General features: G+C 52.3%; 1 protein-coding gene across 2 annotated transcripts in view; it reads left to right on the forward strand.

The window, feature by feature from the left end:
* Positions 1 to 12,540, forward strand: part of ITGB5 (integrin subunit beta 5) — a 111,964-nt gene that overhangs the window by 42,457 nt on the left and 56,967 nt on the right. For both annotated transcript variants that reach the window (XM_059687606.1, XM_059687605.1), the window contains exon 5: positions 1,560 to 1,728. In XM_059687606.1, the coding sequence (XP_059543589.1) occupies positions 1,560 to 1,728 (169 nt within the window). The remainder of the gene's footprint in view (positions 1 to 1,559; positions 1,729 to 12,540) is intronic.

Consider the following 12,540-nt stretch of genomic DNA (forward strand, 5'->3'; position numbering starts at 1 on the left):
GTACTTCCTCCTAGGCCTGTCCACGTGTCAGATGACCCCAGAGGGGACCTCAGCTCGTTCCTTTTTCCAGATGGCAATGCAATTTCTGCGGCCCTTCTCTTTCTGGCAAAACGAGACAGGGATGAAAAGTTTGGGTGGCCCCAGGCACGAGTGAGAGGAGTGAACAAACAGGATAGCAGGTGGGGAAACCTCTAGCATCCAGAGAGAACTGTGGCCACTGTGCCGGTGGGGGTGACTGTCCAGAGCCAGCGAGTTGCTAGTGCGTGGTGGACGGAGCAGACACTGTCGGCCCCAGAAGAATGCAGCCAAAGATCACCTCTGCAGGAGGAGGGGAGCCTGCCCAGACCTGCCCTGGCAGCCGCCTCTGGGCCGCAGGGAGGCACGATCTCTAGCAATTGCTAAGCCTGTTTCCCTCCCCATGCACAGGGCTTGCATTGGAGCACAGGGCTTTCCCACAGGCCTCTGTTAGTGTTTATTTTTCATCTTTTTTTTTCCTCAAATAAAAGCTTCCGTAACATGTCCACAGATCTGCAGTCTGGTCCAGCCTGCCTTCCCAGCCTCCTCTTAGCCCATCCTTGCCCTCACTCCCTGCACTGCAGCCCTGCTGGCCTCCCCCTCGCCTTGGGCTCGCTGGGCTCCCTCCTGCCCCAGGGCTCTTGCAAGTGCTCTTTTCTCTGGCCGGGATTCTCTGGCTGGGATGCTCTTTCCTGTCAGGAACCCTTTGCTGAAACAATGTGAGGCCTCTCTCCCTATTTCATTGTCTGAAACTAGAACTGGGATCAAACTTCCTCCTGGAATGGGCCGCTGGGGATCCCTACTGCACCCTCAGGATGAGATTGCCCAGTGTTTCATTAAGATTGTGCATTAGCCTGTTATTGAGATGCGGCACTTCCCTGTTTCCAAACTCCCAGATATAATTTTCCATTGGGAGATGGTTGGTTTCTAAACGATATTGATTGCATCTACAAGAGCTGACAGTTTAGCGTGGCAATATTTATGAATAAATGAAGAAGCAGAAAGAACGTCTCCATTCCTGTTGCATTTAGCACTGGCTCATGTGCCAGCATGTGCTCTGGTCTCTGAGCGGGTTGACCTGAAGGGGTTATGTGATCCTTTGTCACATGACAGTGGCCGAGTTGGAAGGCTGGTTTTGTAGAGTAACTGCCCATGTTGCCTTCACTCGACATGGCCCACCGTCCTGAGCCTCCCCGTGTGCTGCGTAGGCCACAGCTCCCAAACCACTGGCCCCGCTCCCTGAGGTCTTCCTCTGAGCCCAGCAGCCTGTTATCACCTCTGCTTCCTCTCACCCACGCGTCCTTTTCATTCACTCACAACCTGCTATCTGCTGTTTTGCCTGCAGTTTAGAGCTTGATGTTTGGAGAGTTGAGACGATGTTATTTCTCTTTCTTCTCCCCACTGTGTGTTATTTCTCTTTCTTCTCCCCACTGTGCCGGTCCCCCGGGCATACAGTAGGTGCTGGGTAAATATTCAAGAGTAGTGGGTTGTGTAAGATCTAGAGACAGCAATGGAAAAGTGACTCTTGTCTTCTTTCTCTCTAGTTACAAGTTATTCCCAAACTGCGTCCCTTCCTTTGGGTTCCGCCACCTGCTGCCTCTCACAGACAGAGTGGACAGTTTCAACGAGGAAGTTCGGAAACAGAGGGTGTCCCGGAACCGCGATGCCCCCGAGGGCGGCTTCGATGCCGTGCTCCAGGCGGCCGTCTGCAAGGTAACTCTCCTCTCCGGTCCTGTCCCTGTGTGGGAGGTCCAGGAAGAGAGCGTCAGGGTGGGCGTGGACACTGCCTGCAGGAGATGGCAGACTTCGAGCCGCCCCGGCATGTGGCTTCCATGTCAGAGGATGAGCTCAGTGGACCCTGGGAAATGTACAGCCGTCAGGGCGGCCGGAGCTCAGGGATGGATCCGGCTGGCGTGTATCTCTCTCTCTGTCAGGGTGTGGCTGTAGCAATGGGATGCTGTCTGTGCCAGGAGACAGCTGTTCTGTGTTTATACGTTTGGCTTTTAGCATCTCTTCAGGGGGAAAAAAAATAATAAAGGTCCAGCCAAATGCATGGAAGCTTATCGAGCTTTCTGGCCCGATTTTGGTAAACCTTACATATTGCTCTGTGGGGGGATCCAGCTGGAGGGGAGAACTGCATGTCATCGCTGGTTGCATTTCTGTTTGTTTGTTTTCCTCCTGCTTCTCTGTGAGCTATGAATCCTGAGGGAGGCATAGACTTAGGTCAGAAATGAACTCACGCTCTGAGAAGCTCCAGTCTCAGCAGAATATATCATTGGAATGTTGGTAATGACTTATTCCTAAAATAATGGTCTGCTGTCAAAACAACCCAGTAACAACAACAAAGCATAAAAGTCACTTCTGAATTTGCTATCCCAATGCATACTTCTGAAATTTTTCCATGGTGGTCATCACAAAGCACATGGAATTGGCAAAGCTCTCTTGAAACGTTAGGCGGGCTCGGCAGTGGGGCGGGGGGCGGGGGTCGGGGGTCGGGACTGCGGTTGGGGGAGGGCCGGGGAAGGAGGCTGGGACTCAGTCTGGAGAAGCTGTATCAGCAGCTGCTGGTCCTTCACTAGGCGATAAGCACTTAATTGGCCACTTACATGCTCTGATCCTAGAGGGCCTGTGCTCAGTGTGGCTCGCTCCCTTTTCCTCCACGCACTGCACTCCGTCAGGGTGACAAAGAGAGCCGGTTTCCTTTCTGAAATAAAAAACCGAAACAGTGGACCGAGCGGGCTAAGGGGAAGGAAAAAAGTGAAGAAGATCCTCTTCTTGGTCCCACAGCTGGTCCCGTGCCGCGTCCTCAGCCGCCCTGGAGGGGAGGGTTTCCCAGAGGCCCCGGCCAGGGTGGCTGCAAGCGGCCCCTTCCCAGCTGCTGGCAGAGCCAGAGGGTTTGACTCAGAGGTCCCCGATGCTCCGTAGCCGTCCAAGAAAGTGAGATGGAACACAGCTAGAGTGTGTCCAGCTCTTAATCTCTCGAATGCATCACAAAATAGACAGTGTCTACATTTGCTTCAGAAAGAAAAATGGTATTTTGACTGGCATACATCAATTGTATGAGGCGTTGTCTTCAGAGACACGCTGCCAAATCCCACTTCTGGCAGGGGTGAACAGTGCAGGGAAAACGTAGGATGCCTCTGTCTTCCCGTCTTGAGAATTTTGTGCATTTGGGGGGGAGGGGTTGGGGGAGGGTAAGAAATCACCGTTAAGGCTCCAGGGAAAGAACCCAGCGACAGGCCTAAGCAATGCCCAGTGATATGAAGTCTGTTTAGTTTCCGTCATGGGAAGGGCATGACTGGACGCTTAAAGCACAGGCGTGCAGCTCCATGCCCGTGCCGCCTTTGCATCGGAGGAGGCGAAGGCCCGCCCTGGCCTCCTATGGGGCAGGGAGCTGTGGCTTAATGTGCACTTTTGAATCACTTGACTGTCTTAGTCGAGGAGGCGATGTTTCCTTGTTTTGCCTCCTGCCCGTGAGCTGTGCTGTGGGCTTCCCTGCGCTGCCCACAGTTGCTCGTTCTGACAGGCGGGCTGAGAACTGACTGAATTACAGCTCAGAATTACAACAGGGTGTGCGTGAGAGCTCGCATCTCCTTTTACCTCCCAGCATACGGCTCTGCTTCCTGCATAGAAGGTGTGTGCACCCCTTGGCTCCCGGGCTGACGATGGCAGGAAGGCTCATCCTGGGGAAGGCCAGGAGGCCCTTCGGCGGCCGAGGCTGTAGTCCTGTGCCCGGCGAGAACGCCAGTTTTTCCTTTCCATGACGGCTCCTTTCTGCTTTAATGTCCGTTTGGCAAAGAGGAAAACAGACGAGGGTTTATCCCCGGCCTCTGGCACTGCTCTCCCAGCCTCCATCCCTGCCTCCGCGTCCAGCCAGTGACCTTGCGTCGGTTACTCTGTCTCCTGTGAGGCCCTTTGCACATGCTCTTCCTTCTGCTTGGACTATTCCTCCTCTGTTCTCGGCTCTTCTTTCCTTTTTCATTGGCAGTCTTTATTTTCTAAGAGCAGCTTTAGGTTGACAGAATGGAGCAGAGAGTACCCAGAGTTCCCATAAACCTCCCCCACCCTCCACACAGAGCCTCCCCCATTGTCAGTATCCCCCACTGGAGTGGTGTATTTGTCACAACTGATGAACCTACAGCAGCGGTCGGCAAACTCATTAGTCAACAGAGCCAAATATCAACGGTACAACGACTGAAATTTCTTTTGAGAGCCAAATTTTTTAAACGTAAACTATATAGGTAGGTGCATTGTTATTAACCTACCTATATAGTTTAAGTACTGTTGATATTTGGCGCCTCCCCTGCCCTGCGTATCCCGCGGCCCGCCTGTGCCGCGTCTCCCATCACCCGACTGACCGACACCCCCACTTCTTCTAACGCCACTTCTTCAAAATAGACTCGCGCAGGCCGAAAACTGACTTCTGCGCATGGGCCACAAAGTTTCACTCGCACTGTACGTGCGTGCCCGCACGTGGTATTTTGTGGAAGATCCACACTCAAGGGGCCAAAGAGCCGCATGTGGCTCGCGAGCCGTGGTTTGCCGACCACTGATCTACAGTGACACATCATTGTTACCCAAAGTCCGTAGTTCACACTGGGTTTCACTGAATCTTGGTGTACATCCTGTGGGTTTGGACAAAGTATAATGACATGTATCCCCTGTTACAGAATCATTCAGACTAGCTCCACTGCCCTGAACACACTCCGTGCTCTGTACCCCTCCCTTCTTCCCCGAACCCTCTTTTCATGTCTAATCCATGGCTACCTCTGGTTGAGATCTCTGCTTCCTGGTCTGTGTGGAGGCAGCCCTGCCAGATGGGTCCTCCTGGCTAGGTCAGAGTCCCCAGCACCAGACCTCGGCCACATGCACCCACCTCCCATATGGTTTTATTTGAGCCACTCCTTGTGTAACATCTCTTTCCCCTTTGAGACAGTAAGCTCTCTGACGACAGGGACCTGTCTCTTTCTCTCCAGACGTCAGGGGCTGCTGTTTCCTCAGCGTCTGTTTTTCCGCCAGGAACCACTGCTGCTTTTGGTCTGTAGTAGCCCCGTCCAGCCTGTGTTCTGTGTTCTGAGCCGTGCACCCTCCACCCCCAGCACCAACGGCTCACTGCCTGGCACATCACAGGCTCATGGTACACATTTGGTAAAGAAACAGATGCTCTGTTCTTGCAGATTCCATTGAGCTCCCAAAGTCCAGGAGGCCCACCCTCTCATCACACCAGGCGGCCCCCATGTCACTGTGCTTCCCACATGTCCACTAAAGCAGGTGGGAAGTACTGTTACTCAGCAGTACTTTCCCACTCAGAGTGCATCTATCGAGCCCCCAGTAAGTGTGCAGTGGCAGGTAGGGTGACGAAAATTAAAGGACGATGAGAACAAGTCCCTGTCCTTGGGGACTTGATTTGAGCTGGCAGATCCACCAGAAAGTCAATAAAAGATCCTGTTTGTAAACATTAGATGGGACCATATGTAGTTATTGTCATTGGCGGTGCACCTCTAAGCTGCATTATAATGGGCCACCATGACCATGAACTCTATCATGGGTGCTCGTCTGTATGCCAGATATCATTTGTATGATAATTGATATTTGACTATTGATAATTTCCTCTGCAGAAACAGAAAACGCCTGTGGTTCAGCCTTACACGTCCCAGTGTTTCTCTTCTTGAGTTTAGGTTGGACTGTCCATGGAGTCGGCATCCGGCATGTCCTGCTCACCCTGCTGGGGCTGGGGCTCGAGGCGAATGTCTAAATCCTGAGTCACAGGCTGAGATTTCTTTTCCCCACGGAAAGAAATATTACACTTTTGCCCTCAAGTTCAACCGCAGAACAGATTTTTTAAAAAGATTTTTTTTTAATTGGAAAATATGGATGGAAGCAGGAAAAACACAAGCTACTCTGGAGAACATGTTTATTGTTATAAAGTGACAAAAATAGGCTTGAATGCCAGTAAGATTGGGGAGTCACAGAGGAATCTAACCTTGTGTTTTCATTATGTGTTGGCTGGAATTCAGATCCCTCAGCACCCAAGCTCAGACCCCTGGCTGGTCATGTCGGCTCCCTTTCCTTCCTCATCTCCTCTCCCAAACCTGTTCTGTCTCCCTCAGTGGGTGCCTGGAAGGTTAATGTCCAGTGTTTTATTATGACTTTTGACAACTTACTGAGTTCTCACTGTGTGCAAGCTGCCACATTAGGTGCTGTGAGGGATGCAGAGATGAATGGGCCCCAGTCCCTGTCCCCATGAGCATCATTTCAGTTGGGTGATGGATGTCCATACAGCATCTCAGGTACCAGCCCAGTGCACAGGCTCTGTGCAAGGCCTAGTCCCTTAGGACCCAGCGGTGGAATCACAACGCTCTTGACCTTCAGGGTCGCCTTGGTCTCTTTGCTTCCCCATGTTTGCCCTGAGACCCTGATGCTGATGATGCTATTGATAACCATTGGCCAAATGCTTTGGGAGAGCAGGTTCCACGCCAAGCATTCCACAGAAGTTACTTTAGTTAATCCTCTTAAAGTGGTTTTACTCTCCCCTCCTGACCAGGAAACTAGCCTAGAAAGGTTGCGCAACTTCTCAAAGGTCTTACAGCTGAAAATGACCGAGCCAGAGATGGGACTGGACCCACCAAAGCCAGTGCTCTTAATCCTGACATTGGAGTGGCCATTGCAGGAAGGGAGAGGGGGAATGCGTGTGCTTCCAGAGGGAGCAAAGTCCGCATCGAAGGAGCCATTTCCGTTTCCCACGTGACCCAGTTTGCAGGACTGAATCAGTCCCAAGGGAAGACAGTTGCACATGCTATGGTGCTCCGGAGCTAAGAGCTTCCTGTTTATCAGGACGCTAAACAGCTCTGGCAGCCTCGGGTCCCGTCTGGGGTCAGCCTGCTGATGGAGCCCAGCCCTTTGAATAAGCAAGCTTATCTTTGCCCTTAGCTCCCCTGTCTGTGAATGGGAACTCCGACGTCTGCCTGCTCATTCATAATTCAGAGGGCGTCTCAGAACCATGGTTCTGCTCTCTGTCTCGCACACACAGTGCGGTGGAGACACTTTTTCAGATGGAGGGTCCTTTCCAGCAGTGAGGGAGCATGTGGCCGGTGACCCTTCAGTGACAGCTGGGGCCCACAGGCCGTGTCAGCAACATCTGGCTAGAGGATCCGTTCATTTAGGTGACCATTAATTTTAATTAGACGGCTTGACCTTGAGATCAGAAAACCCGGTCATTTAAAGGTAGTGTTTCTGTCATCACTGAAACTGCTCCCTGGATGAGCACTGTATACCAGGGAGTATCTATCGTGAGCGTTGTCTCCCAACCAGCCAGCCAAGGCGAGCCAGCCAGCCTACGTTCAGGCACATGCTCACCTGTTTTCTAAGACACTGAGTGGCTCAGATTTTCCCAGCTTCCCAGGGTGCTCATTTGCACGCCAAGCTCAGCTTGCTTTGAGCTGATGCCGAGAAAAGCTCTCCCTGCTCCCGATGGCTTCCCCGCGGAGGCTCCTTAGCCTGTGGGTGAAAGTCCAGGTGGGGTGGGGCTGCTGTACAAGAGGCCCAGGGACAGACTGCAGGTAGGCGGGGAGGGCGGAGCCTGCTCTAGTCCCTTGAGTGACCTTCCTCCTTTCTTAGATCTTGCAGTCCCCGGATGACTCCTCCCAACCCTGGAAACCAAGTTGCCCACAGGCCAGAGGCTCATGTCCTCAAACAGAGAAACCACATCCTTACTCCCTGGTCCTGATTTCTCTCTCCTTTAGCCCCACACTCCAGAGCCAGATGTTGGAGATGAACAAGCCAGCAAGTCTGTCTTCACTCTCCTCAAAGGCTGGAAGGCTCCGTCTTCCCTCTCCACTCTTCATGGACCACTTCCTCTTCACCATTTCACAGAGCCCCACATCGCCCTGCCTGTCTTCCAGGGCTGGCTGCCCAGGTCCTCCAGTAACCATCCCACTGGCTCCCCGGCTCCCCCCTCCCCCACCCCGCTGAGCTTCTTTCACACAATCCCGTGGCCCTGTCGCCCTTTCTGCAATGGCCATTAGTTTTCTCATATCTTAGTGCGTGGCAGGCGATTTGATTAAATGTTTTTACTTATGATAGCTTTTTAGTGCTTCTCATGTTTATATGATTAAATGAAGATGTCTGTTAGAGCCCTGGCTGGTGTGGCTCAGTTGGTTGGAAGTTGTCCTGCACAGGGAAAGGTCTAAGGTTCGACTCTCGGTCAGGGCACAGGCCCAGCTGCAGGTTCGATCCCTGGTCAGGGTGTGTGTGGGAGGCAGCCAGTTGATCTTTCACTCTCACATCGATGTTTCCTTTTCTCTCTCTCCCTCTTTTCTTCACTCTCTAAAATCAATAAAAGCATGTCCTCCGTGAGGCTTTAAAAAAATGTTTAAAAAGATGTTTGTTAGATTCCAAAGCATATTAAATAGCTGGTGGAATCATGAGTGAAGCGACTTAAGACGTGAAGACGTTGTGAGGGAGGTTACTCGGTACCCAGCCCCGCTTTTGTTTATGTGCTCATTCCCTCGCTCCTCACTGAGTGCTGGGCATGTGCCAGGGCGGAGCTCTTGTTATTCTGGGACTGGGCCCTGCACCCCTTCTCTTCCCTCAGCTCCCCATCTCTGCTGCTTTCTGAGCTGATGCTGAGAAAAGCTTTCCTTGCTTCTGATGGCTCCCCCACGGAGTCTCCTTAGCCTGTGGGTGAAAGTCCAGGTGGGGGGGGGGGGGACCGCTGTACAGAGTTTATGCAGATTCTCTGCTGAGTTCCTACTCCGAGAAAGTCGTCTCCCGCCCCAGCCCTGGGCTGGTTGGTCCCCACAAAGCTAGAGGGTTTGCTTCTTGCAACCTGGATGGAATCAGAGATTTGGGGTGTGGTGATGGCTCCCCCAGCCACTGATTACTCCTGACACTTGTGTCCAGAGTCCATGGATGGCTGCTTGGCACAGAGCGTGGCCAGGCCACCTAACCATGTATCCGGCTCTCCTGGACCAGCTGGAGTAAACGTGGGTCACAGAGCACCCTGGGGTGACAGAGTGCAGGCTGGTGGCCAGGTGGGAGGTGAGCCTCAGGCTTCGCCTGCTCACCAGGTGTGTTTAGGGAGGGCAGGGGAAGGTGCAGCACAACCCGGAGGCTCCAGCTCAACCCAGGTCACAGGAATGGACTATGAGAGAGAACTGACGGTTTGGGACTGGGTGCATGCTGTTAGGAGGCCAGGGCAACGTGATGGAAAAGACAATTCCAAGGATTCTAGGACAGGCATTTGATGGGCTCCTTGCGGATGTGGGAAGCCTGGAGGGCAGGTGATTTGGAGGGAAGTTGGTGCAGTGGCTTCGGCAGGCTGAGCTCCAGGTGATGGCGCAGATCTGGGAGTGAAACTCTGGAGGAAAATCAAGTGGTAGCGGATGTGACTGTGAGTCGTCCAGGCAGATGCACAAACTTGGATACATCTCTACAGGGACAGTGTTACCTTTGACTCCGTCTTAGTGCTGGGAGAGGAGGTGGAGCCAGCAAGCAGCCCATGCGGCCTGGGGGAGGGGGACGGTGCCGGGTCCCAGAAGCCAGGGGCAGGAGGGCTCCACGGAGGCCCTGGTCAGCAACAGAGGATGTCTGTGGGCTGGTGACAACCTCGGGCCAGGTTCTCAGCCTTGACTTCAGGGCAGACTCACCCGGGGAGCTTTAGAAACCTAGGTGATATGGCTGCAGGTGAGCCCAGTTATAAGAGAACCTCCAGCGCTGCCAGGACAGAGCCACTGAGGTGTCGGCAGGAAGACAGGATGGAGAACCTCTGTCTGGGAGATGGAGACGGAGAAGAAAAGGTCATGGGGAGAGGTCAGATCATAAGGAATTGAAAAGAGGAAATAGAGGCAATAAGTCCATTAGGTTTGGGGAGGAAGGAGGAAAGGAGGGAAAGAAGGGAGGGAGGGAGGGAGGGAGGGAGGGAGGGAGGAAGGGAGGGAGGGAGGGGTAATGAGAGATTGGCAGAGTAGCTGAGTCAAAAGAAACGGGTTACTAAAAGTGAGTTATGAGCAGATTTTTTTTGTTTTTAGCAGATTTCTTTAAAAAAAATTTATTGATTGATTTTAGAGAGACGGGGGTGGGGGGAAGGTGTGGGGGGGAGAGACAGGTAGACATAAATTTCTTGTTCCACTTATTTATGCATCATTGGTTGATTCTTGTATGTGTCCTAACTGGGGAATGAACCCACAACCTGGCGTATCAGGACAATGCTCTAACCCACTGAGCTGCCTGGCCAGGGCCGGTTATGAGCAGATTTTTAGGCACAAGGAAAGGAAGCAGAGAGACTGACCATCGTACACATTCTCTAAAGAGGGTGGGATTCAGGGGCTGCGTTTCCTGGCGGAGGGAGGAGCCCTCCTTCAGTAAGATCGGAGGAGAGGCCAGGAGGTGGCCCCTTTGTTTACGAGGCGTCCAGGACTATGGAGCCAGAATAGGCAAAAGGCAAGTGCTGTTACCTTCCTCTCTGTTGGTGACGGAAAAAGCGAAGTCACCTCCTGGAGCAAGTGTGGAAAGTGAGTGTTTGAAGGCTGCCACAGACTTTGTGGTAAATTTGATGCAGATGTGACCAGTGACCAAAGAGAAATTGAGTGAATTGCAGCCTTGGCCAGACTTGAGTCCAGCGGCTCTCCATGCCGCCTACACCTGACATTTTCATCTGAGGGCTGACCTCTATCACGCTGAATTTAATTGGCCTTTAAAATTTTTGTTTTTAATCAGAGGCATGGAGAAAAGTTTAGGTCTCTAAAATTTTTTTCTTAAAATCGTTTCTATAAAAAGAGAATATATTTAATCTAAAACTTTGAAAATGCTGGTACAAAGAAAGGGCATAAACATCACCCATAACCCTGCAATGCAAAGATAAGATTTAAGATCGTGTGCTTCTGGACTGCAGTCTCAAGTCACAGATGTTCAGCACCGAAGACAAAGCCTCGTTCTTGACTGTTCGCTTAACATATACAGGTGCTGAGCTGGGTGCTCTTTTAAATCATTTTGTTCAACCCTCTGGGCAGCCCTCTTTTATGGGCACTCCTATCATCTCCTCCTTAGAGCTGAGAAGCTGGAGCTGGGAGAGATTAAGTAACTGGCCTAGGATCACTAAGATCATAAGGACAAGCCGAGGCAGCTGTGGGCTGAACTGGGATTTGCCAGATGTCTGAGCCCAGGCCCCTGACTGCTATGTGGATGTTGCCCCAGAACAAAGAACATGTATGAGTGGTTTTCCCAGCACACTACTAACGCTCAGTCTGTTCATGTAATTTGTTGTATTTAAACAGCTCTCTGAGCAAACCAAGCCTTCTTAAACTCACACACACACACACACACACACACACACACCCCTTTATTGAGGTATAATGGATTTACAATATACTACCCATATTGAAAGTGTACAGTTTTGAAATGTTGACATATATACACACCTGTGAGATATCCTATCTAATAATAGAGAAACATGGTAATTAACTGTAACTTCGCTACCCTTCCCATTGGCTAATCAGCAAGATATGCAAATTAACTGCCAGCCAACATGGCAGCTGGCAGCCAGGCAGCTGAAGCGAACGGGAGGCTTGTTTGCTCCAGTGATGGAGGAAGCCAAGGTTCCCTGCCTGCCGCTGCTGGCCTCTGAGCTGCAGTCTAAGAAACAATGTTGCAATTATAGAACCTAAACAAACCCCAGAAACCTGCTTTCAGCCATCAGAGCTGGAGCAAGCAGGACTGCAACAGTGTTACAATTATAGAACCCAAACAAACCCAGATACCTGCTTTCAGCAGCCGAGGTCTCAGAGCTGGAGCCGAGCCTCAGAGCTAAAGCCGGCTCTCAGCTCCAGTGACAGCCATAGAAGGTAAATAAATCCCAGAATAAAAAATAAATAAAAAAAGGAGAGGTTGGGTGCTTCAGTCACCGGCCAGCGTGAAAATGGCCCTCAGCTCCTCACCCAGACTGGCCAGGCACCCCAGTGGGGATGCCCACCCTGAGGGGGGGTGTCACCAGCTGCAAACAGCCATCATCCCCTCATCCAGGCTGGCCAGGCACCCAAGCGGGACCCCCACCCTGACCCGGGACACCTTTCAGGGCAAACCAGCCAGCCCCCACCCATGCACCAGGCCTCTATCCTGTATAGTAAAAGGGTAATATGAAAACTGACCCTAACAGCAGAAAGACTGGGAATGACTGGTCACTATGACACACACTGACCACCAGGGGGCAGATGCTCAATGCAGGAGCTGCCCTCTGGTGGTCAGGGCACTCTCACATGGGAGGAGCTCTGCTCAGCCACAAGCCAGGCTGATGGCTGCCAGTACAGCGGTGGCGGTGGGAGCCTCTCCTGCCTCCTCAGCAGCACTAAGGATGTCCGACTGCAGTTTAGGCCTGCTCCCCGCTGGCAAGTGGACATCCCCCGAGGGCTACCGGGCTGCCAGAGGGATGTCTGATTGCCATCTTAGGCCCAATCCCCCGGGGAGCAGGCCTAAGCCAGCAGGTGGTCATCCCCTGAGAGGTCCCAGACTGCGAGAAGGCACAGGCCAGGC

This window comes from Myotis daubentonii, chromosome 3 (assembly GCF_963259705.1).
Source record: "Myotis daubentonii chromosome 3, mMyoDau2.1, whole genome shotgun sequence".
Classification (NCBI taxonomy): Eukaryota; Metazoa; Chordata; class Mammalia; order Chiroptera; family Vespertilionidae; genus Myotis; species Myotis daubentonii.